The sequence below is a fragment of the Anolis carolinensis genome, chromosome 1 (assembly GCF_035594765.1).
Source record: "Anolis carolinensis isolate JA03-04 chromosome 1, rAnoCar3.1.pri, whole genome shotgun sequence".
Lineage (NCBI taxonomy): Eukaryota > Metazoa > Chordata > Lepidosauria > Squamata > Dactyloidae > Anolis > Anolis carolinensis.
Genome location: NC_085841.1, coordinates 239,221,602 through 239,249,241, shown reverse-complemented (window position 1 = coordinate 239,249,241; position 27,640 = coordinate 239,221,602). Strand labels below are relative to the sequence as shown.

The 27,640-nt window shown below is 41.7% G+C and overlaps 1 protein-coding gene across 2 annotated transcripts in view; it reads left to right on the top strand.

Annotated features, from left to right (window-relative positions):
• Window positions 1-22,487, top strand: part of asic4 (acid sensing ion channel subunit family member 4) — a 125,550-nt gene extending 103,063 nt beyond the window's left edge. For both annotated transcript variants that reach the window (XM_008111921.3, XM_008111912.3), the window contains exons 6-10: window positions 3,758-3,911; window positions 4,092-4,183; window positions 4,516-4,595; window positions 5,200-5,304; window positions 20,484-22,487. In XM_008111921.3, the coding sequence (XP_008110128.2) occupies window positions 3,758-3,911; window positions 4,092-4,183; window positions 4,516-4,595; window positions 5,200-5,304; window positions 20,484-20,603 (551 nt within the window). In that variant the 3' untranslated portion in view covers window positions 20,604-22,487. The remainder of the gene's footprint in view (window positions 1-3,757; window positions 3,912-4,091; window positions 4,184-4,515; window positions 4,596-5,199; window positions 5,305-20,483) is intronic.
• Window positions 22,488-27,640: the final 5,153 nt, after the last annotated feature.

Sequence of the window (27,640 nt, the reverse complement as noted above, 5' to 3'; positions counted from 1 at the left end):
CCCTTATCTTGGAGTAACTTTCTCCAAGACTGGTTTAAAGACTTTTCATCATCAAAGGAGCTCACTCTGAGCAAAGGCTCATTTAGTTTAATTTAACATTTAAACTAAAAACACATAACCACCCAGGTACCTCAGTCCCAATAATTAAAGTATATAAAACTAAGATAACACCTATGCTTGTGTATGCAGCAGAAGTCTAGGGCATAAGTTCCATCTCAGTCATAGAACAAGCACAATCTCAGTACTTGAGAAACATACTGGGAGTAAAGGACTTCAGCTGCTGCAGTGTGAGCCAAACTGGAAACGTACACAATCTATGCACGGTCTAAACTCAGAGCATATAATTACTGGTGTAAAATCAATGTAATGGACTCCCAAAACTGTGTCTATTAGAACAGATCCCAACTACAGACCTCTTGGATTACACAAATGACAAATTATATAAGAAGCTTCGGTCTCCCTGTCTCCTGCGCTTTAAGAGACCAAGTAAAAATATGTGCTATACAAAGAATTTTGGACATAGAAGCACAAAAAGATATAGCCACCCTCAGCAAGGTTGCTAATCTAAAATGGCTGAGTCAATATAAATGTACCTTTCAAATTGCCAACTATCTAAAAATTCAAATGCCAAAACACTTTAGGGAGGTATTAACTCAAGCTAGATTTGATCAGCTTGATACAATGGTCAGATATGGGAGGTTTAACAGCATCCCTTATAATGAATGGATTTGTATCTGTGGGGAACCTGAAATATAGCACACATATTATTTAATTGTAAATTGTATCAGAAAGTAAAATAGTTGTACCTTGGTCCACATATCAAATGGACAATTTATTGGAAAACTCACATCAGAACAATGTGGCCTTAACCCAAAAATAATATATAAAACAGCTCTGTATTTAAGCAAAGAAATATGTCTGAGATCTACATATGTGGGGCTGTTTGGAGTAAATTGTAGGGGGATAGAGAAATATGAAGAATATATTCAGTTTTATCATATCTATTTACTGTACTATTATAAGTGTCTTATTTAACTTACTACATAGAGTTTTATTAAGTTATATCGAGCTTTGTTGTTTGATTCGGTATGGTGATATGGCCTAAGGGCTAATCAATAAAAATTTATTATTATTAATTGGGTGGAAAGGTATATGAGAAGGAAGAAAAGAAGGGGAGAGGGAGAGAGGAGGAATGGTAATGACTGTGGATTAATGCATGGATGTGTGCCCTCTATCCAAAGATCTCAGGGCAGCATACAGTAACACCAATCTGAAAAACTTAAAACACCGAGAACCATTAAAATGAAAGTCTAAAATGATATTAAACGATTTGAAAAAGACAGGGTAAAAGAGTGAAAATACTTTTAAACATTAAACTCATATTCATAGAGCATTACTGGAAGGATATGAATACGAGATGTGTGAAACTTTGACCTCCATACAGGCAGATATGTACATACAGTTTATTTCTCTTTTTTCTTCCCACTTTACTATGACAGCATGTAAGGAAAAGATGTCCCATTGCACCTCCTCCCCCCCCCCCACTGCCCCCCATGCAAGTTAGATAAGGAGGTAGGAGGTGTGCCTTGCTTGGGGCCCACAGGTACTAAAATTCCTCCCCACCCAGGCAAGCTATTCAGAAGGCAGAGAGGAGGCATTGTGAAAGTGTAGAAGGTTTAAAGGGAAAACTTTCTCTGTTCACCTTCCTCCCTGTCCCAATTCTGTGCAGCCAGATCACTAAATTAATAATAATAATAATAATAATAATAATAATAATAATAATAATAATAATAATAAAATCTCTTACCCGCCTTTCCTCATTGCTTGAGGCGGGATTACAACATTGCTAAAACACACAACCTAAACACATAATCATTTTAAAACACTCTGTAAAATACACATATTGAAACATATTTCCATACAATACATATTAAAATACACAAAACAAAAAATAGACATAGAATTGAAGTTCAAAATTCGTCATTAAAACTGTCTGGGTAGGCTTGCTGGAAGAAATAGGTCTTCGGTTGTGTCTCAAATTCTGATAGATGATCTATATGTCAGAGCTCTACTGGCAGGTCATCCCACAGTCATGGGGCAGCTGATGAAAACGTCCTCTGGGTGGTGGTTGCCAGCTGGATTCTGGCAGGCTGGAGCAGACGTCCCACAAAGGACCTCAGTGTGCAGGGTGGATTGTACGGGAAAAGATGATACTGTAGGTAACCTACCCAAACCATGTAGGGCTTTAAAGATCAAAACACTTTGTACTTTGCCTGGAAACTAATTGGCAGCCAGTAGTATGACTTTAGGATAGGTGTGATATGTTCACTCCTGGATGTCCCATAACCATTCTGGCTGCCATATTTTGAACCAACTGGAGTTTCTGAACTTGGTACAAAGGTAGCCCAATGTAAAGCGCATTGCAGAAGTCCAGTCTTGAGGTTACCAGTGCATGTCCTACCACCTTAGGATCCTCTAAATCTAGGAAGGGGCACAGCTGGAGGATCAGCTGAAGCTAATAGTAAGCACTCCTGACCGTCGCATCTACCTGGGCTGACATTTGGAGGGACCAATCCAGGAGTACTCCCAAGCTGTGAACACAGTCTTTCAGGGGGAGTGTAACCCATCCAGAACTGGTTGACATAACTCCATCCCCAGATTAGGGCCCTTGATAGCAAGCACCTGTGTTTTGTCTGGATTCAGTTTCAGTTTGCTTTCCCTCATCCAGCCCATTACCTTGTCCAGGCATTCATTCAGAGGAGACACACTATTCTTGGCTGAGACTGTTTTTGAAAGCATGGAGAAATATATTTGGGTGTCATCAGCCCCATGCCTGCGGATGATCTTTCCCAGCAGCTTCATCTAAATATTAAAGTGCATTGGGGATAGAATGGCACTTTGTGGGATACCACATAACAGCTAATTTTTTGAGGACCAGCTAATTCCAAGCACTATCATCTGGAACCTGCCTGAGAGGTATGACTGGGACCACTGCAGCACAGTGTTTCCAATTCCCAGCCCCTCCAGGCATTCCGGAAGGATACCATGGTTGATGGTTTCAAAGGCCACTGAGAGGTCTAGAAGCACCAAAATAACCCGATACCTCCCCTGTCGGTGTTAAGATCATCCACAAAGGCAACCTAGCAGTCTCAACACTGTATCCTGCTCTGAAACCCGTTTGAAATGGGTCAAGGAAGTTTGTGTCATCCAAGACTGCTTGGAGTTGGAGGGCTCCCTAATTTAATTAGGGAGGGAGTGTGCAGAGCGGATTCTCCTTGCATGCAATTCTCCCCTTAATCCCCATTTCCCCAAGTGCTGGACACCTGAGCATCTACAGATCTATTTGAAGGAATTCTAGTCCAGAGTGAAGGCCTCTGAGAGCTACTTCCATCTCTGGAATGTGTGTTGCCCATCTCTGAACTAGACCATGCGGCATTACCTCACAAGCTGTGGATGGCGGGTGGTAATACTCTTCAATCTGCCTCATCACACTTGAGCATTTATCCATGTTAATCCACTTTAAAAGCTGTGACCGCCTCCTGCAGAATTCTGGGATTTGTAGTTTAGGGAGGCCAAGGGTTTCTCTGAATGAGCAGTTTAAAGGTCTCTCCCTAAACTACAAATCCCAGAATTCTGCAGGAGGCGGTCACAGCTTTTAAAGTGGATTAACATGGATAAATGCTCAAGTGTGATGAAGCCCAATGTCATTATTCCAAAGCATCTCTATCATGCCTTGTATGTGCCATTACACTCACAGATACAGCTGTGGAAGATTCCCAGGACCGCTGTGTCTGTCCGACACCGTGCAACATGACACGTTACGGCAAGGAGATCTCCATGGTGCGCATTCCCAACAAGGGATCAGCCCGATACTTGGCTCGCAAGTACAACCGCAACGAGACCTACATTCGGTGAGTGACTAGTTGCGGATAAAACCATGGTCCCATCTATAGCCAAGACCCTCTGTGGACCTCTGATTGCTGAGACACATCAGGCTGTAAGAGACTTGGGTGTAGGTATGTAGGAAATCTCAAGACTACAAATCCTTTCTCTCCATCTCACTCACCTCTTATTTCTCCGAATGCCCTCAGGGACAATTTCTTGGTGCTGGACATCTTTTTTGAGGCACTGAACTATGAATCGATTGAGCAGAAGAAGGCATACAACTTGGCTGGCCTTCTGGGTGAGTGAATGCACACATGTAACCCTCTATGTAACATCAGCCTGTCATTCCTGAGATCAGGGCTTGGAAAAGTGACCCCTCCCCCTGCCACCATTACAACTTTCAGAATGCCCAGTCATTAATCCCAGATTTACCAAGCCAATTATCCCTAGTCAAAAAAGTAATCTTTCAAAGCTATTCCCTCCAACAGTCCACTCAGTCACTTCCTCTCTTAATCCACTTCACATAATTTCCAACACAGTGCCACTTGGACTCTCTCCACTACAAAGTCTGCCCAAAGAGTTACATTATTGCCAACTCTGTCTTTTCTGCTCTGCCTCCTTCTCTACTAGGGGACATCGGAGGTCAAATGGGCCTCTTCATCGGAGCCAGTGTTCTCACTGTCTTGGAAATCCTTGATTACATCTATGAAGTGAGTAGGAACAGTCCTGCCATTGGGCAGATCAAGACAGCCACCTTGTCTGGCAGGCATTGGGTCTTATCAAAGGGCAGCAATAATGCATTTGTTCTTATTGAATGGTGACTGCCAGGTATTGGAGATTGGGAGGAGGTGCTTGTAGATTTTTAATTACATTGCTTGGACACTTCCAGGAGAACACTCCTGCACTTTTTGTGCAAAGCATTTTTCCAGGGATGGGGATGGGGGGCTCTGTGAACTACAAAACAGGTGACCATTTGATGCCCACTCCTACATTAAATACAAACTCATCTCCTTCCAGGTAACTGACCACCTCTCCATTCTGTCCCAAGCAAAACTGCCTTCCCTTGGCACAGGCAATCCTTTTCTCCCTTTAGCCTAGAATAGAGCCTTCCAGATTTTGTTAGACACTAGTATCCATCAGCCTTAGGTGGCATAACCAATAGTCAGGATTGATAAGATAACAATAGAATGTGGCAATATCTGGAGGGCTGCATATTCCCCATCCCTATGGATTTGTAATTGTGTTACAAAACACTACAAAAAATCTTTTAACTTCATACTGCTATTCTTCTCTCTGCCTCTTGCTATGCTTCAGGTGATCCGTGACAAAGTGGCCCATGGCCTACGGCGTTCTAAGCCTGCTCTAAAGAAGCCTTCAGGCAGTATTGCCACTTTGGGACTGGAGGAGATCAAAGAGCAGGTACATGTCTGTGCTCATATGTCTGTCTTTTCTCATATTAAAAAGCTCTTCCACCTCCTACAAAATGGGATTCCCAAATGAACGGGATTCAAACAGCAAGCAACATGTAATTTGGTTGATTTTCCAGGTCTGAATACTGTCACTTAGGGTCGGGAAGAGAAGGAGAGTTGAAAGTACAGCTTGGAAAAGTTACTCCCATAATAACCCAGCTATCCTGGCCACTAGTGTAGACCAAAATCTAACTTTTCCAAACTCTGAGAAAAATACACATACTCTGCACAAATATCTAGACGGGCATCCTCTCCAGTATTTTACACAGTTTGAAAACCATAGTTTCCAGAGTCATAGTCAACACTCAAACCGCTCCGTAACAAGACACAAAATAATAACTTCATTCCTGAAATTCATGGGTGTTCTTTGGAGATCAACACATATATAAATCCAGTTCATTGAGACTACTCTTGTTGAGACTGATAATAAGTGCCTGATAACTCTACACTGTTTGATATGTACATTATCACATTATAAAACATCCTAATGTGGCACAATAGTTAAATTTTAAAAAATAAATAATGGGGTCCCTTAAAAAGTGCTTACTTTGTAGCTCAAGAACCCAAGAAGAACCCTGGTGGATCAGGTCAAAGCCAGTTTAGTGTTTCAGTCAAAGGATAGAAGAGTTATTTGGTTGATTACTCCTTGATTTCTCTGATCTCATGGTCAAGAGATTCTTAGAGTTAGTTTGTAAAAGAAACGATTTTGAACTTTAATCCCTCTCCTACTACCCCATACTTCATTTCTTGAACTATATAAATATATATAGAAATATATGTGTAAAATACTTCTGTTTCCTCTGGGAAACATGTGCTTTTTGCTGGGATTTGTAACCTAGATAATGTATATACTGTATGTGTGTTGAATTTGCACAACATATATGATGCTCCTCCAGAAATTCTCTAGACACAAATTCATCCATTGTAAGGAACAGCAGGAACTTACTTACTACAGTCCCATCCCAGATAAGGAAGACGTTTACCATATGTAAAACCAGAGAACAGTCAGTGGTTAGATGGAAGGCCTCCTTGCTCAGTCTGAGAGTTTGACCGCTGCCTGTGTTTCATGTGCAAAAAACGTAGTGCTGCCAAATAAATGACAGATGTACTTGGTATCCTCAGCCATAATCCTTTCTGGATTGATAAGGGAAAACTACCGCAGTGTCCTGAGCATCTGAAGTATTACATGATGAAATGGATTTTCAAAAGAAGCTAGAGGAGAGCTGGAGGAGATATCACCAGAGTGCTTAGAAACTGGAGCCCTATCTAAGCCATTGCAGATGATCATAGAAACAGTTGCCGTCAGAAATCCATTTTAGAAGTTTTAAAGGTCGTTTTTTAAACACATTATAGGAAAGGGACCAAATGTCAGAGTGTTACAAAAAATCTTTTTATTCTTGAAAATAGCCCAGTGCATTTCAGCCTAGAAATATTTTTGTGGCCTTCTTCAGGGAGATACAACTTTAAAATCAACCTGAAGCTATTCCTAAAGAAGTATCTTCAAATCGTATGTCTGGCAATTGCTCATGCATTGTAGTATTTTTTGAAAATGAAATAATTTCTTTAGTCAACACCTAGAGACTTTGTCTCTTTTCCAAATCACATCTATTGAGTATGATCAATCTTCTATGTTTTTTGTTTTTCAAGAGTGACCTGCTCCTTAAGAGACCAGCATTTAGGATCCTTAGGCCAATTTTTTCTCACTTGTGTTGCCGACAAATAGTATTTCATATCTCTCAATTCAAAGCAGGGCTAGTCCAAGACATTTTGATCCCTGAAACGTTTGGTGCATACCGAGACGTGCCTTGGCACCTGGGTGCATAGTATTCAAGGCTGGCTAAATTATCATGAATCCTGAGGCTGTACCTCCCACAGGCTAAAACTGAATTATCCAGTTAGAAAGATAGGAATTGTAACATCAACCTACTGCTTCTTATTACAAGAGTTAACACTATGTGGAGCACATTTCGTTCCTGCCTGTTTTGTGGTGGCTGCCCACATTCAGTTAGTCACATTACCATTAAAATTTGGTAGCATGGCAGTGCTGGTGTGAAAAGACACAATTTTCTTTGAAAATAAGTTCTGCAGGGAGTATGTACCTTGTTTTAAAGGATAATCACACATGGTGGTTGGTTTCAGTAGCATGCTGAATCATCTTAGACCAGTGGTTCTCAACCTGGCATCCCCAGATGTTTTTGAGCTTCAGCTCCTAGAAATCCTAACAGCTGGTAAATTGGCTGGGATTTCTGGGAGTTGTAGGCCAAAAACACCTGGGGACCCCAGGTTGAGAACCACCGATCTTAGACTTTTAGTCTATATTTTGAAGGAACTCTCTAAGCTGCTGAACTTTACTACCAAAGTAGGCTCAGTACCTTTGTTTGCTTCTTTAACACAGAGCAGATTTTGCACCTTAAATGAGTGCCATTAACTACCACAGACCACAATTCCAAAAGCTTTTAAACAAGGGACACACACTCTTAATTTTTTTCTCTTGATAGTTAAATGCTAAAGCCAGCAACAGGATGGATTAGGTGGTTTAGCATGGTTCTTCTACTCCTAAGAATATGCCCAGCCTGACTTACGGGCTTTTCAACATGATCTTTCATCAAAAACATGTTGCTGACCCAGGAATTTAGAGTGGTCTTTTTGGTATCAATTTTTGGGACTATGCCGAAAGGCAGCTGCCTGCTTGAAAAAAAACTCCAAGAAGCTTAGAAAGAGTACACTCATAAGTCTAATAAAAGTACAAGAAAATATATCAAAGATGTAAATGGGATTTTCCCCTCCAGAAATAGTTTCTGCAAAAGACTTGACCTACAGCGATGAAGAGTTAATGAAGCAAATTGGTAAGGAAAGGAAAGCTGGCAAGAGAAAACTGAGCAAATAAATCTAATCTGTACTACTAACTATATGCGTTGCTATCAAAAGATGTGACTCATACCCTGCCATCATAACTCTATTTAGCTTTAAATCAAGGAGCTAAGCGGTGTTAAAAGTGCATCCATGAAACTCAAAAACAGAGAGGCTCTGAAATTGAGGGGCTTGAAACAGGACTGCTGGCTGTTTACTCACCAATTAAAAGGAGCTGTTTGGAGAACATATATTTAACAAGATGCTGATAAATCACAGGATCTAAACAAAGAGGTTGATAAAGGCATTTAGAAGCAGAAAGGGCTGGGGTGGGAATACTAAAGGTGTGAGCTGGGAATACTAAATATCTGGATGCAAGCTACAGCTGTTGCCTACTTGAAGCAAAATCAACTGCCAGAATACCATTGCTACATCATATCTTTCTTAGCCAGGTCTCCTGGCCAGTGACAGTATCCCATCCACAGAAGCAGGTTCAAGTACATGGCTCAGCTATAGTACACTCAACAAGGGAAATAATGCCTATGGGAAAATACAGGATGCAGCAATGAGCTAACTGAAAGCATAACAAAATGGATTACCCCAGTCAGACATCTGAGCAGAAGCCATGTCCAAGTAGCTGTGTGCACAGAACAGTACACAGTTCTTCAAAGCTCCAGTTCCATGGATAAGGAGAAACTATCTAGAAAACTCTCCTTGTGCACTTCTCCATTATCTGAAATAGGCTGTAAGAACTTGCAAACACAATATTTATTTGCCTGAGGTATATTTCATAAATTGTATTTGAGAAAGTTGGATCATCTTCCCTTTTGTCCGTCTCCCCAAATTCAGAAATGTCCTGGTTTAAGGACTGAGAAGTTAGCCTGAACCAACAAGTTTGCCTTCAATAACAGGGCTAGAATTCTTGTTTTAAAGATATTTAAGGTTCTCAGAAATCTTGAGGCTTTGTTTTATTATTTTACATTCAGAGATATTGTTGTTTTCTGCTGCCCTGGAGACTAGGATGAAGAACAATGGCTTTAAACTACAGGAAAAGAGATTCCACTTGAACATTAGAAAGAGCTTCCTCACTGTGAGAGCTGTTCAGCAGTGGAACTCTCTGCCTCGGAGTGTGGTAGAGGCTCCTTCTTTGGAGGCTTTTAAGCAGAGGCTGGATGGCCATCTGTCAGGGGTGCTTTGAATGTGATTGTCCTACTTCGTGGCATGGGGTTGGACTGGATGGCCCGTGAGGTCTCTTCCAGTGCTATGATTCTATGATTCTATGAGCTCATGCACATTCCTATATAGTCAACAGGTTCATGGAAATCATAGACAGTGGTGTTGAACCTATGGCATGTGTGCCAGAAGGAGCATGCAGCACCCTCTCTCCTGGCATGCATGCCATCGCCTGCCACCCCCCTCCCCCTCACTATCCTGCCCCTGCTCACTTACCTGTTTGTCTGCCCTTTTTGCTTGCTCACCTCTCCCCCCCCCCCCCCCCCCCGCTTACTTGCTCTCTTGTTCACCCCGCCATCCGCTCACCCACTTGCACACACCCCGGGCTCTCCCACCCCCCTCCCCAGTGCCCAACCTCCCCCAGTTTGGGCACTCTGTCTTTAAAAGGTTTGCCATCACTGCTACTGACCACCCGATCTTATACTGTGTATCCACCTGGAATGCTGCACCAGAAAAATCAAAGGAGATTCATGCCTGTCTCATCTTACCATGGCCTCCTTGGCATCTTAGCTAATATATTGAGGACAGTTTTCAGAGAGCTCTAAAACTAGTGCAGTTTTGTAGACTGAACAGAAAGGCTCACAGTGAACAGTGAAAGAAGCAGTTACCCAGTGAAAGGGGGAAGAGAGAAAAAATCTAAGATCCAGCAGATTGTTTGCTAATGGCCTCATTACGACATATCGACACTTTTTCCCATTGAGATTAATGGGAAGAGAAATAGATAGTGGAGAGAGAAAGAAGCAAGGTCTGTCCACTGATTCAGGGAGCCGAGGCATTTTGATAGTTTTTTCACCCTTCCCTCTACAGAAGTGTCTGTATCCCGATAACCTTTGTACCGTTTGTCAAGAAAAGAAATGTTTCCTATTCTTTCAGTCAAAGAGAGTTCTTGCAAAGGCTTAGTGGGTATAATAATGGCTCTCTTAATGCCCTCATCACAAGGTCTCTGGTTTGTGACTTTTCTCCTGCAATATGACACCAACTGCTGGAAATTAAATCATTCATATATTAGTACTAGCTGGACTACTTAAAAATTACACTGTGCCAAAGTTTGGAAGTGTTACTCCTTCAATTAGTATTTCCCAGAGCCTCTGCTTGAAGTTTTTTTTTTATTGTGTTAGGAACTAACATACTGCAAGTCACTTCTGGTGTGAGAGAATTGGCCGTCTACAGAGACGTTGCCCAAGGAATGCCCGGATGTGTCACCATTCTGCTGGAAGGCTTCTCTCATGTCCCCACATGGGAAGTTAGAGCTGACATACTGGAGCTCACCCAGTCTTGCGGATTCAAACCACCAACCTTCAAGTCAGCAGTTCAACCGGCACAAGAGTTTTAACCCATTGCGCCACCGCGGCTGTGCTTGAAGCTGCCATAGCCTGTGACTATGCCAGTTGGTGGACATTGGGTGTTATAGTCCCAACATTTCTAAGGGCTTTATACGGTTCTTCTTTCACACTAAGTACACAACCATGAGGGGAAATCAGTCATAGCTGTGTCCTACTGTGCTTTCCAACCTGGCTAATGCAGAATGCTACTCAGATGAATAAGCACCCTGGGTTACCATCCCTGTCTCTGGAGGATGTCATCTCCTTGCCTGTTGTTGCCCAACCCATGCAAAGAAGATCAATGTGGAAGTAAATTGCATTTGCTATGTCATTAGTGAGATCTGAGACTGACACAGATGCGCAGTCCTTTGTACCAACTTGGAAGCACTGGCCTGCCATCAATCCACTGCAAAGTGTACATGTCATTGAGGACGTTGGGAAACAGATGGAAGATCCAGGTCACCCCCTTGTTTAGACATGAATGGATGGGCCTGGAGTCTGAAATTCAGGTGCAGATTCAAGGACATGGAAGAGAAAAGTAAGGCAGATAAAGACTGGAAATGATGAAGAGTGTGAAACAGGACCCCCCCCCCCCCAAAAGTAATTAATGCTTGTTTTACTCAAGCTGATTAAGAAGATCAGAAACCCCTAGGTTTTATTCCTGTTCCATCTGATTTTATTTTGGAGATTGTATACATTTTGTTTATCCCAGACTATCTATCAATCTATCTATTTATCTATCAATTTATTTAGACCAGTTCACCATGTGGGTTTATGAAGTTAGTAAGTTATGAAGTTAGTAAGAACAGGAACAAAGACTGGGACTTTTCAATTGGTGTTTTGTGCCCTCAGAGCTATTGTTCCTAGCAACAATGAAAGGATATTAGTGGCTACTTGAGTAATGGCAATTGTTCATAGGGTGAGTCTCAAAGGCTTTATGGGAACATATGACAGGACTCTTTGGCTGGCATTGGAACAAAACAGGCATCCCTAAAGACTTGACTACAACTCCTGAAATGGGTATAAATAAATTGACACACCACTGATTTCTCCCAACCTCTGAAAAGCACAGAGTAAGGTCTTCCTATCCAGTTACCTGGTAGCTTTACATTAGAGCAGTGGTTCTCAACCTGTGGGTCCCCAGATGTTTTGGCCTTCAACTCCCAGAAATTCTAATAGCTGGTAAACTAGTTGGGATTTCTGGGAGTTATAGAACAAAACATTTGGGAACCACTGCATTAGAGCATACCATGATATTGTTGTGACCCCAGAGCAAGTAATATAGGTGGTGTAGTTCAGCATTTCCAGGACCCCAAAATCTGTTTCGATAGCAGTGCTTTTCTCATTTTGTAAAGAATTGGAGGACAGAGGGATTTCTAGGTTTGCATGTCCTATATCTTCAAAGTTAAGAGCCCCAGAGTCATGGAACTGGCACTGAAGCTGTGTGTATGAGTGAGAGAGAGTGAGAGAGAAATGCATAGCTTGCCTCTAATCTCATGTGAGCATGCTTGTGCATGAGTGACTTATACCAGATGCTTGTATTATGGTGCAAACGTGATCCGTTCCGCTGGTGCATTCAATATCCCGGGAGCCCTGATGTTATAGAAAGATAAAATACAGGAGGCAAAGCCAGTGAAGGCCCATCAAACATGCCGATTTTTGGCTGGCTCCAGAGCTGTTGGACAAGGAATAACTAATTAGCAGCCAGGTTTACTTTAATTTCCTTCTGCTGCCAACATTTAAGTCAATAAATGTTAGAAATCCTTGGAATTTAACCTGGCTGCAGAAAAGGTTGTAAATAAAGCCACAGCCAGAGAATTCCCCAGACAGACCTGAATGCCGAGGTTTTGCTGCCATCCCCCATGACTTGGCTGAATCAATGCCAGAATCCTGCAGCTGGGCCTCCGGGCAGGGTCCTAAAGCACCAAAAAGGGCTGCTCAACCCTCAACAGCTTAACATAAGAAAAAGAGATGGAAACAAGGGAAAGACTTTGTATTCCACTCCAGCAGCTGTGGATTGATAAATTTAAATATAGACCCAACCTCTTAAAGTCCCAAATTCTTTGTTCTCATCTTGATTTTGGTCACAGATGCAACAATCCTCATTCAAATCAATGGGAGTTTTGCAGTTGTTTTCTGCAAAACAGATGGGAAGTGGAACAGGGTGCAAGGGCCAATATTTTACCTCTGGGATCCTTCCGGGGTTGCATGAGTTGGCAAAAATGCCAAGGAACAAACAAGAACCATCACACCATTGTTTGGAAACCTGCTTTTGAAAACTAAGTTTTTCAATGTTAATCAGAGAAAAGATATTTTGCCTATCTTCCCTTTCGACCAGAAAAAAAAACTAGAGAGTCTAGAACAGGCATGGGCAAACTTCAGCCCTAGGAATTGTGGGAGTTGAAGTCCAAACACCTGGAGGGCCAAAGTTTGCCAATGCCTGGTCTGGAAGTAGTAAGGGCCCAAGAGCAAGTTTAAGGACTGTATTTGGCCTCAAGCCGACATTTTGCCCATGCTTGCCAAGCCTTATTATTCTTGACATGTGGTAGGTTACTCAGCCTTTGTTGCAAATCACAACCATTTTGGGTTGTGCACATTGACCCATTCTGTGCAATACAGTGTTGAAAGAACATGTACTCCAAAACAATAAGTGACTGTTCACACTACACAATTTTAGTACTATGATTCTGCTGTAACTTCCATGGCAACATTGTATTAGATCCTTAGATTTGTATTCTAAGGTGGGGTATTTACCATACTCGGCCAAAGAGCTCCTTTGGTGCCTCTGAGAAATCTCAGGGAAGATAGCCCATTTAGAATGAAATCACAGTGCTATTATTGTGCAGTCTAAAAGGTCCTTAAGCACTCCTGCTTCGTACTAAGGTTATTCTGGAAAAACTAGGCTGCTCCCAAAAGACTTCTAATTTCCATCTCTCTCATCCATGATAATCTAAAAAGAGTCCTGCTAGATCAGACCAGAGACCTCTCTGAAGGTTATTCAGCTCCCACAGTAGTTAATCCGTTGCCTTTGGAAGACACATTGGCAGGATGGAAGTACAGTAGCCTTTCTATCATATCTATGTGTGTGCTTTAAACTCTCATGCAGTAAGTAAAATAATAAATATGTGAAACTGTGTTTTAGCTTTCATTTCTCATGTATATGTTGGGTTGCCACAATCAGGATGAAGCACAGAATTCAGCCCTCAGCTTTTTTGTTGCTTCATCTCTCAGGCCTTAGAGCTGGGGAAGCTTCCCTCTTAACACCCCTATTATTCCCAACTCCAGTTAGGAATTTGTAATATAGAGCCAAATGAGCCCTATGGCAGTTGATTGTTGTTTCCACCCGGCACACAGTGAATACTGCAATTTTTAATTTTTATTATTACTACTATTTCAACTAAACTGAATTTGGGTATCTGTGTCAAGTCAAATGTTGCGATTTCTTATTTAGTTTGATTATGGGGAGGCAGCCGAGGGAATATTTCTAGCAGATTATTTTGTAGCAGGAGGCAAAGGAAGGGGCAGTGAATACCTTTGGCAGTTTGTGCAATGCATTAGTATAGATCAGGGGTCCCCAAACTTTTGAAGCAGAGGGCCGGTCCACAATTCTTCAGACTGTTGAGGGGCCGAATTATCATTTGAAAAAAACCAAAACAAATTCCTATGCATACTGCACATGTCTTATTTGTAGTGCAACAACAACAACAATGAAAAAACAATACAATATTTAAAAATGAAAACAATTTTAACCAACATAAACCTATCAGGATTTCAATGGAAAGTGTGGGCCTGCTACTGGCCAATGAGATAGTCAAGTTAATTAGTATTGTTGTTGTTGTGTGCCTTCAAGTCATTTCAGACTTTGACTGAGCCTAAGTCTAAAATTAATTATTTATTTACTGCATTTATTTACTGCATTTATATCCCGCCCTTCTCACCCCAAAGGGGACTCAGAGCAGCTGTATGTACATACAATATATTATATTATTAGCATAACACAATATTAGCATTATATATTACTATACTGAACTATACCACTATACTATTATATAATATGTAATATATAACATATAATTAATATTATTATATGGTATTACTATTAGTATTATATTGTATACCATAATATTATTATCAATATTATATGTATATACAATATATTACATTATTAAAACTGATATAAAAATATTATATTATAAAACTGAGGGCGGGGGCCAGGTAAATGACCTTGGAGGGCCGCATCCGGCCCCCGGGCCTTAGTTTGGGGACCCCTGGTATAGATTGTATCAGGCAGATGCAGGGCAGATTTGTTGCTCTGCAGACTCTTGAGGTGAGATTCTTGCAACAGATGCCTCCAGTCAACACTTATCTGTGGAAAACAGCTAATGCCAAGATAAGCACCAGCATTATCGACACACTGTGTTGCCACTGCACCATCGTGTGGACAGAACTGGAACAAGCTGTGCACCTTAGTACAGTACAGCATGTGTCTGTGTGCTTTCATGTCATCTGTCAACTTATGGCAACCACATTCATTTCATAGGGGGGGTGGGATTTAGGAAGTGAACACTCAGAGGTAGTTTTGCCAGCTCCTTCTTCTGCAATATAGGTTAAACAAGCATCCAGTATTTATTGTCAGTCATTCTTCCAAGTACTAATCAGGGCTGACCCTATGTAGCTCCCAAGATCATATAGGATCTTGTGCCTTTACAGCACACACTAAGCCCCTTGTCAATTTATGGCAGTCTAATGAATTTCATAATGATACTCAGTGATAGGGAAGTGATACTCAGAAGTGGTTTGCCATTGTTTTCTTTTGAATATAGCTATACAGCACCAAGTCTTCCTTGCTAATACTCTGTCCAAATACTAACCAGCTCTGATCCTGCTTGGCTTCCAAGATCAGATAGGATCAGGTGCCCTGGGGATATTTAGGAAGGCAAACCAGTAAAGGGTCAAGGAAAAGGGAGGGTCATGACTGGACCGCAAGGTAGGGCAGTTGACACGAAGGCCAGTGGGAGAGAAGGGAGCTTTGTTTCTGGAGTCCTACTGTCCCCTTTGTTGATCCAAAATAAAGTGATACCTGTCTTATTTGCTAGGATGGCCATAAAGGCTGAATCATTGGGCTAGTTATGCAATCTAAAACTTTGTGGTCAACCTACCTGGAGCTCTTTCAAACCTCTAACTATAGTTCCATTATACCATGACAAAATCCTACATAATTCTTGCATTTCTACTGTAAAGGGGAGTATTTACATGTTTTAGGGAAAAACATTTCGTACTTTTGACCAAACTACAAACTCCAAATTCCATAGGATGCAGCCAGGCAGTTAAAATAGCATCATGGTACTACAGCTGTGTAGGGCAAAAGGGCCCCTGTTTTATCACAGCTTGGAAATGTTACATTTTCAATAACAGAGCATTTTCATGACCACTGGGCCAGTCTTCCCCACCCTAAGCTGATCACCTTTTTCCTTACATCCTCTTTCTCTTGGCAGATTTCACAGCATTGGGGAGATGAGAGGTTGGGGTGCTTCAACATTTATTGGAATGACTCATGGGAGCCTTTTAAATGCTAATTTTCTTTAGTTGTAAAAAAATAATCTTGGATTGTAAACAGGCTAGCATTTCTGAACAGCGATAAGAGAAACTTCATAGCAATCTATCATGCCACTAGCTCTGATCCAAAGAAAAGCAGCTTTATGACGGCAAAACCATCCTGATGTGCATATGAAATCACATCAGGAAGATGAGAAGCTGTTTTCTTGTCTCCTGTATATAATCATGCCCACTACTTCCGCCACAAATCCAGTAGAGAAGAATAGAATATTGAAATTGACTAGACCACATTACAAATCTGGATTAATCAATTTCACTCCTTGTTTTCACCAGCTATCCAAAGGAAGAATGAAGTTTAAAAGAAAATATTCTTAACACTATAGGATCCAGTACTTTGGCGGAAGAGTATCTTGGTGGCAGCTAATAGCTTCCAATGGATGGTGAATCTGATGATGATGATTTTGATTATTATTATTATTATTATTATTATTATTATTATTATTATTATTATTATTATTTCATACACAACAAGATTAGTACACAGTAAACAAGATAACTATACTGGCTGTTGCATTGGATCACCCATTGGACACTTCCCAAGTGTCTATGACTATGTGATATTCGGTGAATAATGCATGCAGATCCAAGTAGAGTGGCCTTTTGCAGCTGACAGATGGTAATTTTGTCTGCGCCAATTGGTTTCAAGTGCTGGCCAAGGTCTTTAGGCACTGCACCCAGTGTGCCGATTATATTATGTTTATTTATACCCTGCTTTTTGTCTCCACAAGGAGACTTAAAGCTGCTGACGTTAAAAGCATTTCAATTCATATTCTACAAATATATAAACATTAATACAGAATTAAATATATTGGTATTTTTAAAAATCCATTTAAATCAATCAATACATATTCAAATTAATAACCACAGCAACCCCTGACTTAATCTTTAAGACCTTCTTTAAAAGCTGCCTGAATAAAAAGGTTTTTACCTGCTACTTGAAGGACAGCAGGGAGGGGACCATTCTGGCTTCCTTGGGAAGAAGGGAGTTCCAGAGTCGCAGGGCAGACACCGAAAAGAAACCCCCCCCCTCTTTCCGACTAACCTAGCTTGAGATGGAGGTTGGACTGAGAGAAGGGTCTCTCCTGAAGATTTCAGGGCTTGGGCAGGTTCATACCAGGGTATGCGGTCAGCCAAATAGCCTGGACCTGAGCCACCTAGGGCTTTAAAGGTCATAGCCAGCACTTTGAATTTTGCTCAGAAACAAATTGGGGGGTTGTCCACTCCTTGCAGCCAGCCCTAGTTAGCAACCTGGCTGCAGCTCTTTGGACCAGCTGAAGTTTCTGAACACTTTTCAAGGCAGTCCCACATAGAGCATGCTACAGTAATCCACACAATGTAATAAGGCATGTACCACCGTGGCCAGATTTGGCTTCTCAAGGAATGGGTGCAGTTGGTGCACAAGTTTTAATTGTGAAAAGGCCCTCCTGGCCACTGCAGATAGCTGGGCCCCCGGTTGAACCCCGAGTCCAGGAGGATCCCCAAACTGTGGAACTGTGTCTTCAGGGGGAGTGTGACTCCATCCAGCACAGGCTCGATCCCTATTTCCTAATCTGCCTTCCGACTGACCAGAAGCACCTCTGTCTTCTTTGAATTCAGTTTCAATTTGTTTGTCTTCATCCAGTTCATTACTGATGACAAGCACTGGTTTAGATCTAGGACAGCTTCCTTGGCTTTAGGTGGAAAGGAGTAATAGAGTTGAGTGTCATCTGCATATAGGTGGCACTGCACTCCAAAACTCCAGATGACCTCTCCCAGCGGTTTCATGTGTAAGTTAAACAGCATGAGGGACAAAACAGAACCCGAGGGACCCCACAGGCCAGTGGTCAAGAAATTGAACAGAGGGCCCCTACACCACCTTCTAGGTATGGCCCTCCAGGAAGGAACAGAGTGAATGTAAAACAGTGCCTCCCAGTCCCATCCCAGTGAGACGACCCATGGTCAATGATATCAAAAGCCGCCAAGAGGTCCAGGAGACGCAGCAGAGGCACACTCCCCCGCTAGCTCTCTGTGTTGGTCATCCACCATGACGACCAAAGTCAGATTGAAACCAGATTGAAATGAATCTAGATAATATTTCAGTCTGATCTGTAAAGTTCAGGGTTATGACTCCAGCCTGAAATAGTTTCAGCATATTGGATGACATCTATCAAGTTCAAACTAAAATCCAGATTGGCTTTACTGACCCTCTACTTCCATTGAGCAATGGATCATATGGAGCCATGTGATAGCTCCTTGCTATTTCAACTGGCCATTTCTGTATAATACTGCCATTTATTTTTAAGAGGTATGTGATAAATATTGCTTATACAGAAATAAAGATAATTGCTTAAACAGTGTTCACTTTGAGAAAGAAAATCAAATTGTTACTGAAGAGGGTATAAAGGGAAGACACATGTGCAAAGTAGGCAGTAATATTGCCACCTGCCACCTCCAAATCTCTAAAGAATCATCAGTCTCAGAGATCTGCATATTATGACTGCTGATATGTTTAAACTCCTGATGTGAAGGATTCTAATACACATTTCCTGGCTGGAAATCCCACATTTTATTAACTTTGGAATTACTACTTAATCACCATGCATCATTCTCACTAACCTTATTTATACATTCTGCTAAGTATCATCTGTCTGGTCTATTATGAATGAGATTAGACATTCTAATCTCCCTTGTACATTTTCGTTTTGAATAATATTCATCCCATAGGATGGTAACTGAGCTCACAGGTCCTTGCTGAATGTGATGATGTGAAGCAAGCCATGGTATGACTTGGCCCTGTGGAGATATCATTTCATCTCATTCGTTAAGTAGCATAGGGCACAGGAGGTTCCTAACCATTTTATATCTGCCTCAGTAATTATATTCAAAATCTTGATCTCATTTGACATGGCTGAGTGTAGCACCTCGCCAAGTTTCCTGCTTCGTAGGCGTCTTCCCCTCTCACTTCTATCTCTCCATAAGCTACATTTCAGGAGGTACCAGTTTAACTGGGGTAGAGCAAGGGTGCTGAAGGTATAACCAATCAGGATAATGAGCCAGCATTACAAAGGACTACGTTTGCCAGCAGGGTGGAAGAGGGGAATAGGGTAATAAGGCAAAGAAATCGGAAGTTTGGAAAAATCACCTTTTATGACAAGTTAAGTGCTCCTATTCCAAAATGCTTGGGACCAGAAGTGTTTGGATTTTAGATTACCAATATTTGCATGTATGTGCATAATGAACTATCTTGGAGAGGAGACTAAAGTCTAAACACAAGATCCATTTATATTTCATTTATACTTTGTACAATAGTCTGGAGATAATGTCATATAATTTTTAAAATATTTTTTGTGCATGATTAAGAGTTTATGTACCACCAGAAAGCAAAGGTGTCACTCTTTCAGCCTCCTTTGGATTTTGGAGGATTCTAGATTTTAGAATTCTAGATAAGGGATACGCAACCTGTACAACTTCCAGAAGCTACGAGTCAGTATAGACTCTGGAAGCTGTAGTTCCAAGGTTAACTTTTCCAAGATCTGAAGACAGAGGATTATGGCTTGCAGTGAAGGCCCATCTCAAAGGGAAACAAATTGGGGTGAGGTTTAGAAAGGGCAAATGACTCAAAAATCATCCACAAAAATCTCACTAGGTCCTTTTTCTTCCACAGTAGAGAAAAGCAAGCTCTACCCCTCTTCCTCTTTCCTCTTCTTTATGGCAACAGTCTGGGTACAGTGGTTAAGACAATGGCATTGCATTGCGTTACACAATCCCACCATCTCGCCTCACTGGCTAAGAGGACTAAGAATGTTGATATCGAATCACATCAAGAGGGGAGAAAAAGTATGATGACATAAGAGCGAAGGATGTGTCATGATGGCAGGTTCACACCTCTCGAAATTTCTTGTAACATGAACATTTGTCAGAACTATTAGTCCAAGGGATGGCAGTACCATCTTCTCAGTTCCTGAGCACAGAAAAAGAGAACTTCCATGCAATGTAGGGATATCTCTCATTTTCAGAGAAGTAGCCATTGCCTGGATGAATGGGTGGGATGGATATTCAATTCAGGTACAGCTGAGCTGAGCTTGGCAGATGATTAATGGATGCTGCTGTGCTATCTCTTCTCTTACAGAGTCCCTGTGATACCCTTGGACGTCATGCTGAGGGCACCTACCCCACAGGTCTCCTGCCGAACCACCACCATCGCCACCACTACTCAGCCCAAGGGGTCTTCGAAGACTTTGCTTGCTAGTCCGGCCTGTGTCACCGCTCCCTCTTTCCCCCTTCCTCCCAAAATGAAGGCAGTGCTTCTGGAGCAGCCTCGGACACAGCAATTCCCACCCTTTGCCAGGAGCTCTTCCAAGTCCAAAAGCCAGACCAAGCAATTTCTTCCCACCTCGCAAGACTCCCCCAACTCCCAAAGCATTTATGCTTTTTAGCCCTCTTGCTCCTGTAACCCCTTGTATCCTGTCCAGTTGGTACCCTCCTCCCTAAGGTCCAGACCCCAACCCACCTATACTGAAGCACAGAAAAAGAGCACCCAATGCCAAGCCCAGGGGGACACAGGGGGCTTCAAGAAGCTCCACTGGCAGGAAGCAGACTTCCCCCCCACCTCCCGGGGAGATCTGTCCTCCAAGTCGAAGGGAGGAAGGGAAATGGGGAAACAGAGCAAGCCGGGTGGCAAAGGGGCAGTCTCAGGAGAGGCTCTAGCCCAATACAGTAGCACCAACCAGCCATCTGCTGACAAGCCAACATGGCAGTGTCTGCCATGAATTTCCTACAGTGATGGTAATCTTCCCTCCAACATCACTCACTTTGTACAGTCCTCTCCAGCATTACTATTCCTCATATCAAAATCACACACACATGGGGGTGTTTAGGAGCAGAAAGCAGGTTGTGAGTCCTGTTCACTCCTGTTGAGCAGCACCATATACCCTGTTGTTGCTGCCCACATAGAGACTGTGCCCATAAGAAGGCATGAATCTTCAACTCCTGTTCATGTGAGGAAAAATCAGGATGTGCCCCTTTACTGCATGGGCCTTGGCCCATCCCCTTACCCATCCCACCACATTTATTCCCTCACAGAACTGTATATTTGTACATAACCATTGGGAGCCTGTGGTTTTTAGCCAGACATTCAGATCATTGACACAGCTGCCCTCTGCTGGTTTCACTGCTGGTATGGCTGGATACTGATACAGACATCCAAACTCAGGTTTCCTCCCAACGCCAAGGCCAGAGCCAGAGCCCGCAGAAGGCTGCTGTCATCACCAAAGCCCAAATTTCCCCATAGCACTCTCTTCTCAGACCCACAGCCTTGCCTCTTCCTCCCATCGTCCATACATTACTCTCTCCCTCCAGCAGTATTCAAGGTCTAAGCCAAAAATAGCCACTCCATCCCCCAGGAGAACAGAGTAGGAAGTTCCAAAGTCCCTTTGGGTCCCACACCAAGGCTGAGGGGACAACAGTACTCTCACATTCCCCCATGACTCAGGCCTTTAGATGGAAGCACTTTGTAGCAGAACAGTTCAGTGCATGTAGGTTGACGAATCCTCAAGTGGGGGGATCTGCTCTCAGCACTTGTTAAAAGGACCCTGTGTAAGTGCAAGAGGAAAAAGCCAACCAAACCATATTATGCTGTCTTGGGGGGGAAAGGGAGTTCCTCAAAATGCCAGCAGTAGCCCTTAGCATCCATGTAGCAAACCAGTAAGGCCCCTCTGGCTTCCATGGCCAAAATGTGTCAAGAACCTCATGGTGCTGTGCCCCACACTTTGGGCAGGGTGCTGTATTAGGTGTGGGTGGATATGCATTTCAAGAGAAAGGTGATACTTGTGGGAATCGCAGTTACAAATGCCCCCTCCCTCCCCTAGTGGCAGCTACCAACCCTTGTCACAGAGATTGACATAAATACTATCTTTTGAGGGAGCAAGGATGTTGGTGCCTACACTCCTGCTTGAAGTGTGTGCCAGCCCAAGGGGTGGGGTGCAGCCCTGCAGGCTGCGTGGGGCTCTGACAGGGACCCAGCCAGGGCTGTTTCCAGGAGGGGCCCATCCATCTCATTAATTTACTGAGCGCGAGTCGCTGTTTTACAAATGTACAAGTTTTATCCCAATAAAGAGGCACAAATAGAACTCCAGGCATGTCTGTGGTGTCATTACCAATTTTATGCAGCTAATGTTTGGCACTATGCTCTTTGTGGTCTCTGCCCCTTCAAAGCACTCTGACCATCAATAAAGCAGACTGGTGGGGATTCCCTGGCTCTCACAACATCTATAGGGCTCTCCTGCTGCCAGACCATACCTCCTGCCACTACACAGAAGAACAGAACCTGCTAGCTGGGAATTCTGGAAGTTGCAGTCCAAAAAAGGTGACTTTCCTGGTTCTGTCTTCTCCAATATGGGATAATATTCGCAACACATATAGGTCAAGACCCAGCAAGCACACTTGCAGCAAATACGTTTCTGCCAATGTACTATTGTGAAAAAAAAGGGAGGGGGTCTTTCAATCCCAATTCCTTCCCAGCTGTGCAAGACTGCAAAGGTTCCTGGGCCCATCTCTAGCTCCTCAGTGCACTGTGGATGTCACTCACCATTCAGGGAAGACAGAGCTCCCTCTAGCACAAGTTTGCTCTTTCATCCTTGGCTTTCTGCTCAGATGCACCTCCTCAGCTGAGCATTGGCTGGGGTGGAGGGAGAAAAATACAATCAGGAAAATCTAAGTCAAGAGTTGTTGCACAAGGGGGTACAAGATACTTCCTTCTCCAACAATCATAAGAGTACATATTCTAGAAATTATATTGGCATATATCAACTATAGCAGTTGTCATTAGTCTGCAGTCCTCTAGATATTTTGAACTTCAGCTCCCAGATACTCCAGACGATGTGGCCAATGCGAAGTTATTATGGAAGCTGAAGTTCAAAACATCTGGAAACTCAAAGACTGACCTACAGAAAAATGATCATGGATGCCTACAGACCAAAAATTGTTAGGTAAAAGTTCGCTAGGTTAGATTCTCAAACTATCCAGTGCAAATATATTCCAAGTCCAGGAATCTGAAAAAACTCACAATTTCGGTCCTCAGATTTTTAGGCCAACAAAACAAAAATGTACATAAATGCACATGCACACAGCTTTTCCAGTAGCACTTCTACCACAATATTAACAATACATCTAGATTTATAGGGAAAGATTTTCAGATTGAAAAGTATAACTTTCAATCTTGCAGCCCAACAGCCTTTCAAAGGGATGGGATCTTTGCAATTCTTGCTGCTCAGTTGTGTGGGCTTATCTACAATCCAAAAAACATTGGTTCTATACTTTGCCTGTCATGGAATCCTCCAATGGAACAATAACCTGCCAAGATGGACATTTCTAGCCATTTGAAAATCTCTAACCAAGCCTTTCATGGTTCCCTGAAATGAGTCAATATTTTTCAGTACTGTATCGGAGATACATCCCAGATTTCCTGTTACTGCACAAACCAAGCTTTTTTCCTACTTCTTTGGTCCACAGTGCTGAATTAACACAGTTTGTCAACATCCATCTCCAAGCGGGATAAAGATAAAAAATAGAAGTGGGGAAGGGGGAGTTGGGTGGGGAAGAGCTAAGAATATTCACCAAATGCAACTTTTGATTATTTGATTCACACCAAGAAAACAGGCCTATTTTAGCTTCAACCATTTTGGGAGCCACTCTGGAGGGTGCTCAATTCCTACAGATTGCTGCCAAATCACAACTTTATTTTTACAAAAATAAAGCTTCAGGCCTCCTCCCTATTATGGGATAATCCATAAATGGCTAGCTATGAATTGGCCTGGACACAAAGAGATGAAAATAGCTGGCATGATAGGCCTTTCTGAATGGATGAAACCTGCCAAATGTCAGGTACACAGGTTGTGTGCAAAAGAGATGTTTAAACATTGGCGGGGGTTTGTTTATTTCACCATGGTCTGTGAGGGAAATGTGAATGCAAATTACACAGAGGTGCTTTAATGAAAATTGCACAAAATTTTAGAAGCAGGACAATTACAGGAGTACAATGAATGAAAACAGATTAGCGAGGGGGTTGTTCAGTTCCCTGTTTAAGTGCCACTAAAATCACAGAAAGTTTTCCTCAAAAAGATATTCATTCCAGTAGCTCTGCTGGTATGGGGATTCTGGGACCTGTAGTTAAAACAAAAAGCGTGTTCTTGTGAAGAACGACACTTTGCTGAAAAATGTAATTTGTGCATAATGCACTGAATTATGGGGGTGTTTTTAAAAGGAATAATCTGCCCCCATCTCATTTGGGGGATACTTACTTGGTCCTTTTTGTTTGTGCTCTGTGGCTGTGTGTCAAACATGCACACATACAAACACTTTTCCTGGCTTGGCGCAATTATAAAAACCTGGCTTGCTTGTAAAAACTTCAGAATCTTCCTCCTCCCTATACTATTTTAGGCAGAGAGGAAATGTTCTTCTAATTGTTTAGAACAAGAAGCCTAATTAATGATGGGAGTTTGACATTACGCCAGGAACGAACAACTTTCAGGGATCCAAAGCTCAGTTTCCTGCCTGCCTGCATCCCTCAGAAAAGGCAGCCCATTGTAGCAACCCCTGCCACTGCATAGCCAAATTTTGGTGGCAACCAGCCCCAATTTTGGCAGGAAAACAATAGAGGCTCTTTAGAATAAGATTGAAATAGTTATTTTTTGGACTTTCAATGGATGGTGAGAGGCATGCACCAATTTCTATTTAAATTTTAGTAATCTTTTCTAAGTTGTTTCGATGAATACCCATATTAGCACATGCACCTTCTTTGTCAAATCTGTAACCTCTTTTTTGTTGAATATGGAATATTTTGTTGGGCGAGTGGGCTTATTAACAAAAGACCCTCTCCATAAATGCACAGCAAAGTAACTTATAAGCAGCAGCATGATCTAGCACCAGTAGCCAAAAGTGATAAAAAGAACAAAAATACACAGACCAATGTTATATCTTCCATAGGAGGCTTTTCTTTGTAGCAAAATAATATGGTTGCACTATTTACAAAAATAAGGTTTCCATAACACAAATAAAGTTATTTATATTTCCTTCTTTGCTTCCACACTGGGCTTCTTTCTCATGCAGATAAACAGCTTCGCTCTTACAGAGCCTTCTCTCACATCAAATTTACACAGGGGCTTCACAAATTAGCTTTACACACAGCAGCCTTCACACTGGAGCTTCTCTCACCAAGGCTTCTCACACCAGGCCTTCTCTCACAGTGAGGCCTACCTCATACTGAGGACTACTCACACAGTGCCTTCTCTCACACTGAGACTCTCTCTCACTGTGGCTGACTAACACCAAAGTGTTCTAACATGCCTCAGGATGACACTAGCTTTGACCCATTAACTCTAACTGGCTTTGACTACTCGATCTCCTCAGGGCGACGCTAGATTATTTAACCCTTTCAGTGCTTGACTCACATTTTTGTACTTAAAAATTCCTAGTTAATGTTTAATATTTCTGATATATTTATCTAAAGCCAAATCTAGATGTAAGGTAAGATTCCTGTAGACTGTCTGCTGCCTCTTCTCAAAATGTAGCCATGATATTCTGCAAATGTGGATGCCATTTAAAGAGGGAACTCTTTCAGAAGCTTAAAAACCCTTCCAAGGATCCTTCCCCCCCCCCCCCATAAATTTAACCCACAAATGGATAAAAATCGAGAAAGGCAATTTCAATCAGAAATATATCCATTCAAAAAATTGGCCAACCAAGGTAACCGCTCTCAAACATTTCACATTTAAAATACTGAAGACAGGATTACTGTGCAAGGGTCAAAGCATGCACATAACACACACATGAATACAAAATCATATGCATCAAGATAGTCCAGTTTTTTACAATCCCGAAGAAATTAAACCAAACAATATAAAAGACAGAATATCTCAAGTAGATCACAATTATTGAATAAACTGCTTGCAGAACAGATGGATCAAGCAAGTGAGCCAAGTTTCATGCTCATAAAAAATAGATATGGTACCCTCACACGCATATATTTGCCAGAGTTAATAGTCAATCTGACAGGGAGCAGAATGAATGGGCGGAATGAGTCCTAAACTGAAATATATCAATATGCTAAACTCCCAAGTGTGAGGCAACCGTGTTTCTAAAATTAAAACACTAATCAGGCATGTAATGTTGACAATCTTGCTAGATGGAGGAACAATTAATCTGTTGGCTACATTGAGAAAATGAACAGGAAGATAAACAGTGTTCAGTTTCCAATGACAATAATTCTGGCTCCCCCATTAGAAAAGATAAAAGGCCTGATTGAAGAATTGTTACAAATGCCCATATGTTAAGTTAAAGTAACTCTGTTTTTTGGAAGATTTTTTTTTAGCTAATGCAAAATTTCAACACATTTACTTAATGTGCATCTTACCCATGACTACAAAATTGACACAAAAAGTATCAAATGTAAAAGTATCAAATGTAAGGCTGCTTACCCATAGCTCACTGGAGATTTCAATAATGCTATACAAATAATGATACCATTTTGGCCATTTTCCTTGCATTCATTTGTATTGCCAGCTGCAGAAAGATATACACTTATTTAAGAAAAGGAAAAAAAGAAGAAGCCACAACTAACAAAAAGGAACTGACCACATGGTTATTTATAATATAACTGAACAGAAGCTGAATGCAAGGTAATATTATGAAATCGTACTGAAACTGGGAAAATTTAATGCTCATACAAGAAGCAGGCAATATATTTTTTGCTATAATAGGAATGCTCCATTCGTGGAAATTAAAAATATATCACCTAGATTGTAACAAAATAGTAATATCCAGTATAGATATTGATAGACATTTTGCTTTGTGAAGAGCTACCAAGAAGAAAAGTGATAGTCCTGAATCCAGGATGTCATTCACGTGAAAATATCTATACAATGGTAAGAATATTATGCTACAGTACTATTTAAAACCACCTCGCCTATGAAAACCCTGTTAAATTCATGGAGTTAGCATAAACTGCCAGGCAACTTGAAGACATAATCGTACATATTCATATTCATACATACATATCCTATTAAACCTTTCAGCACTAATAGCTTTAAAGAAGATAATGAACTCTGAATTCCAATGCACAGAAAAATATAAAGTTAACAATCCTATACACACATAGCTGGGGATCATTTACTTTAGCATACAGACGCATAGGATCTTGCTACTAAGATTGCTGATGGTGTATGTAGAATATGAAAGAGAAAATATTTCAGAGGGGCGATAAATCTGTGGTTGGGTACACATGTTGATAGT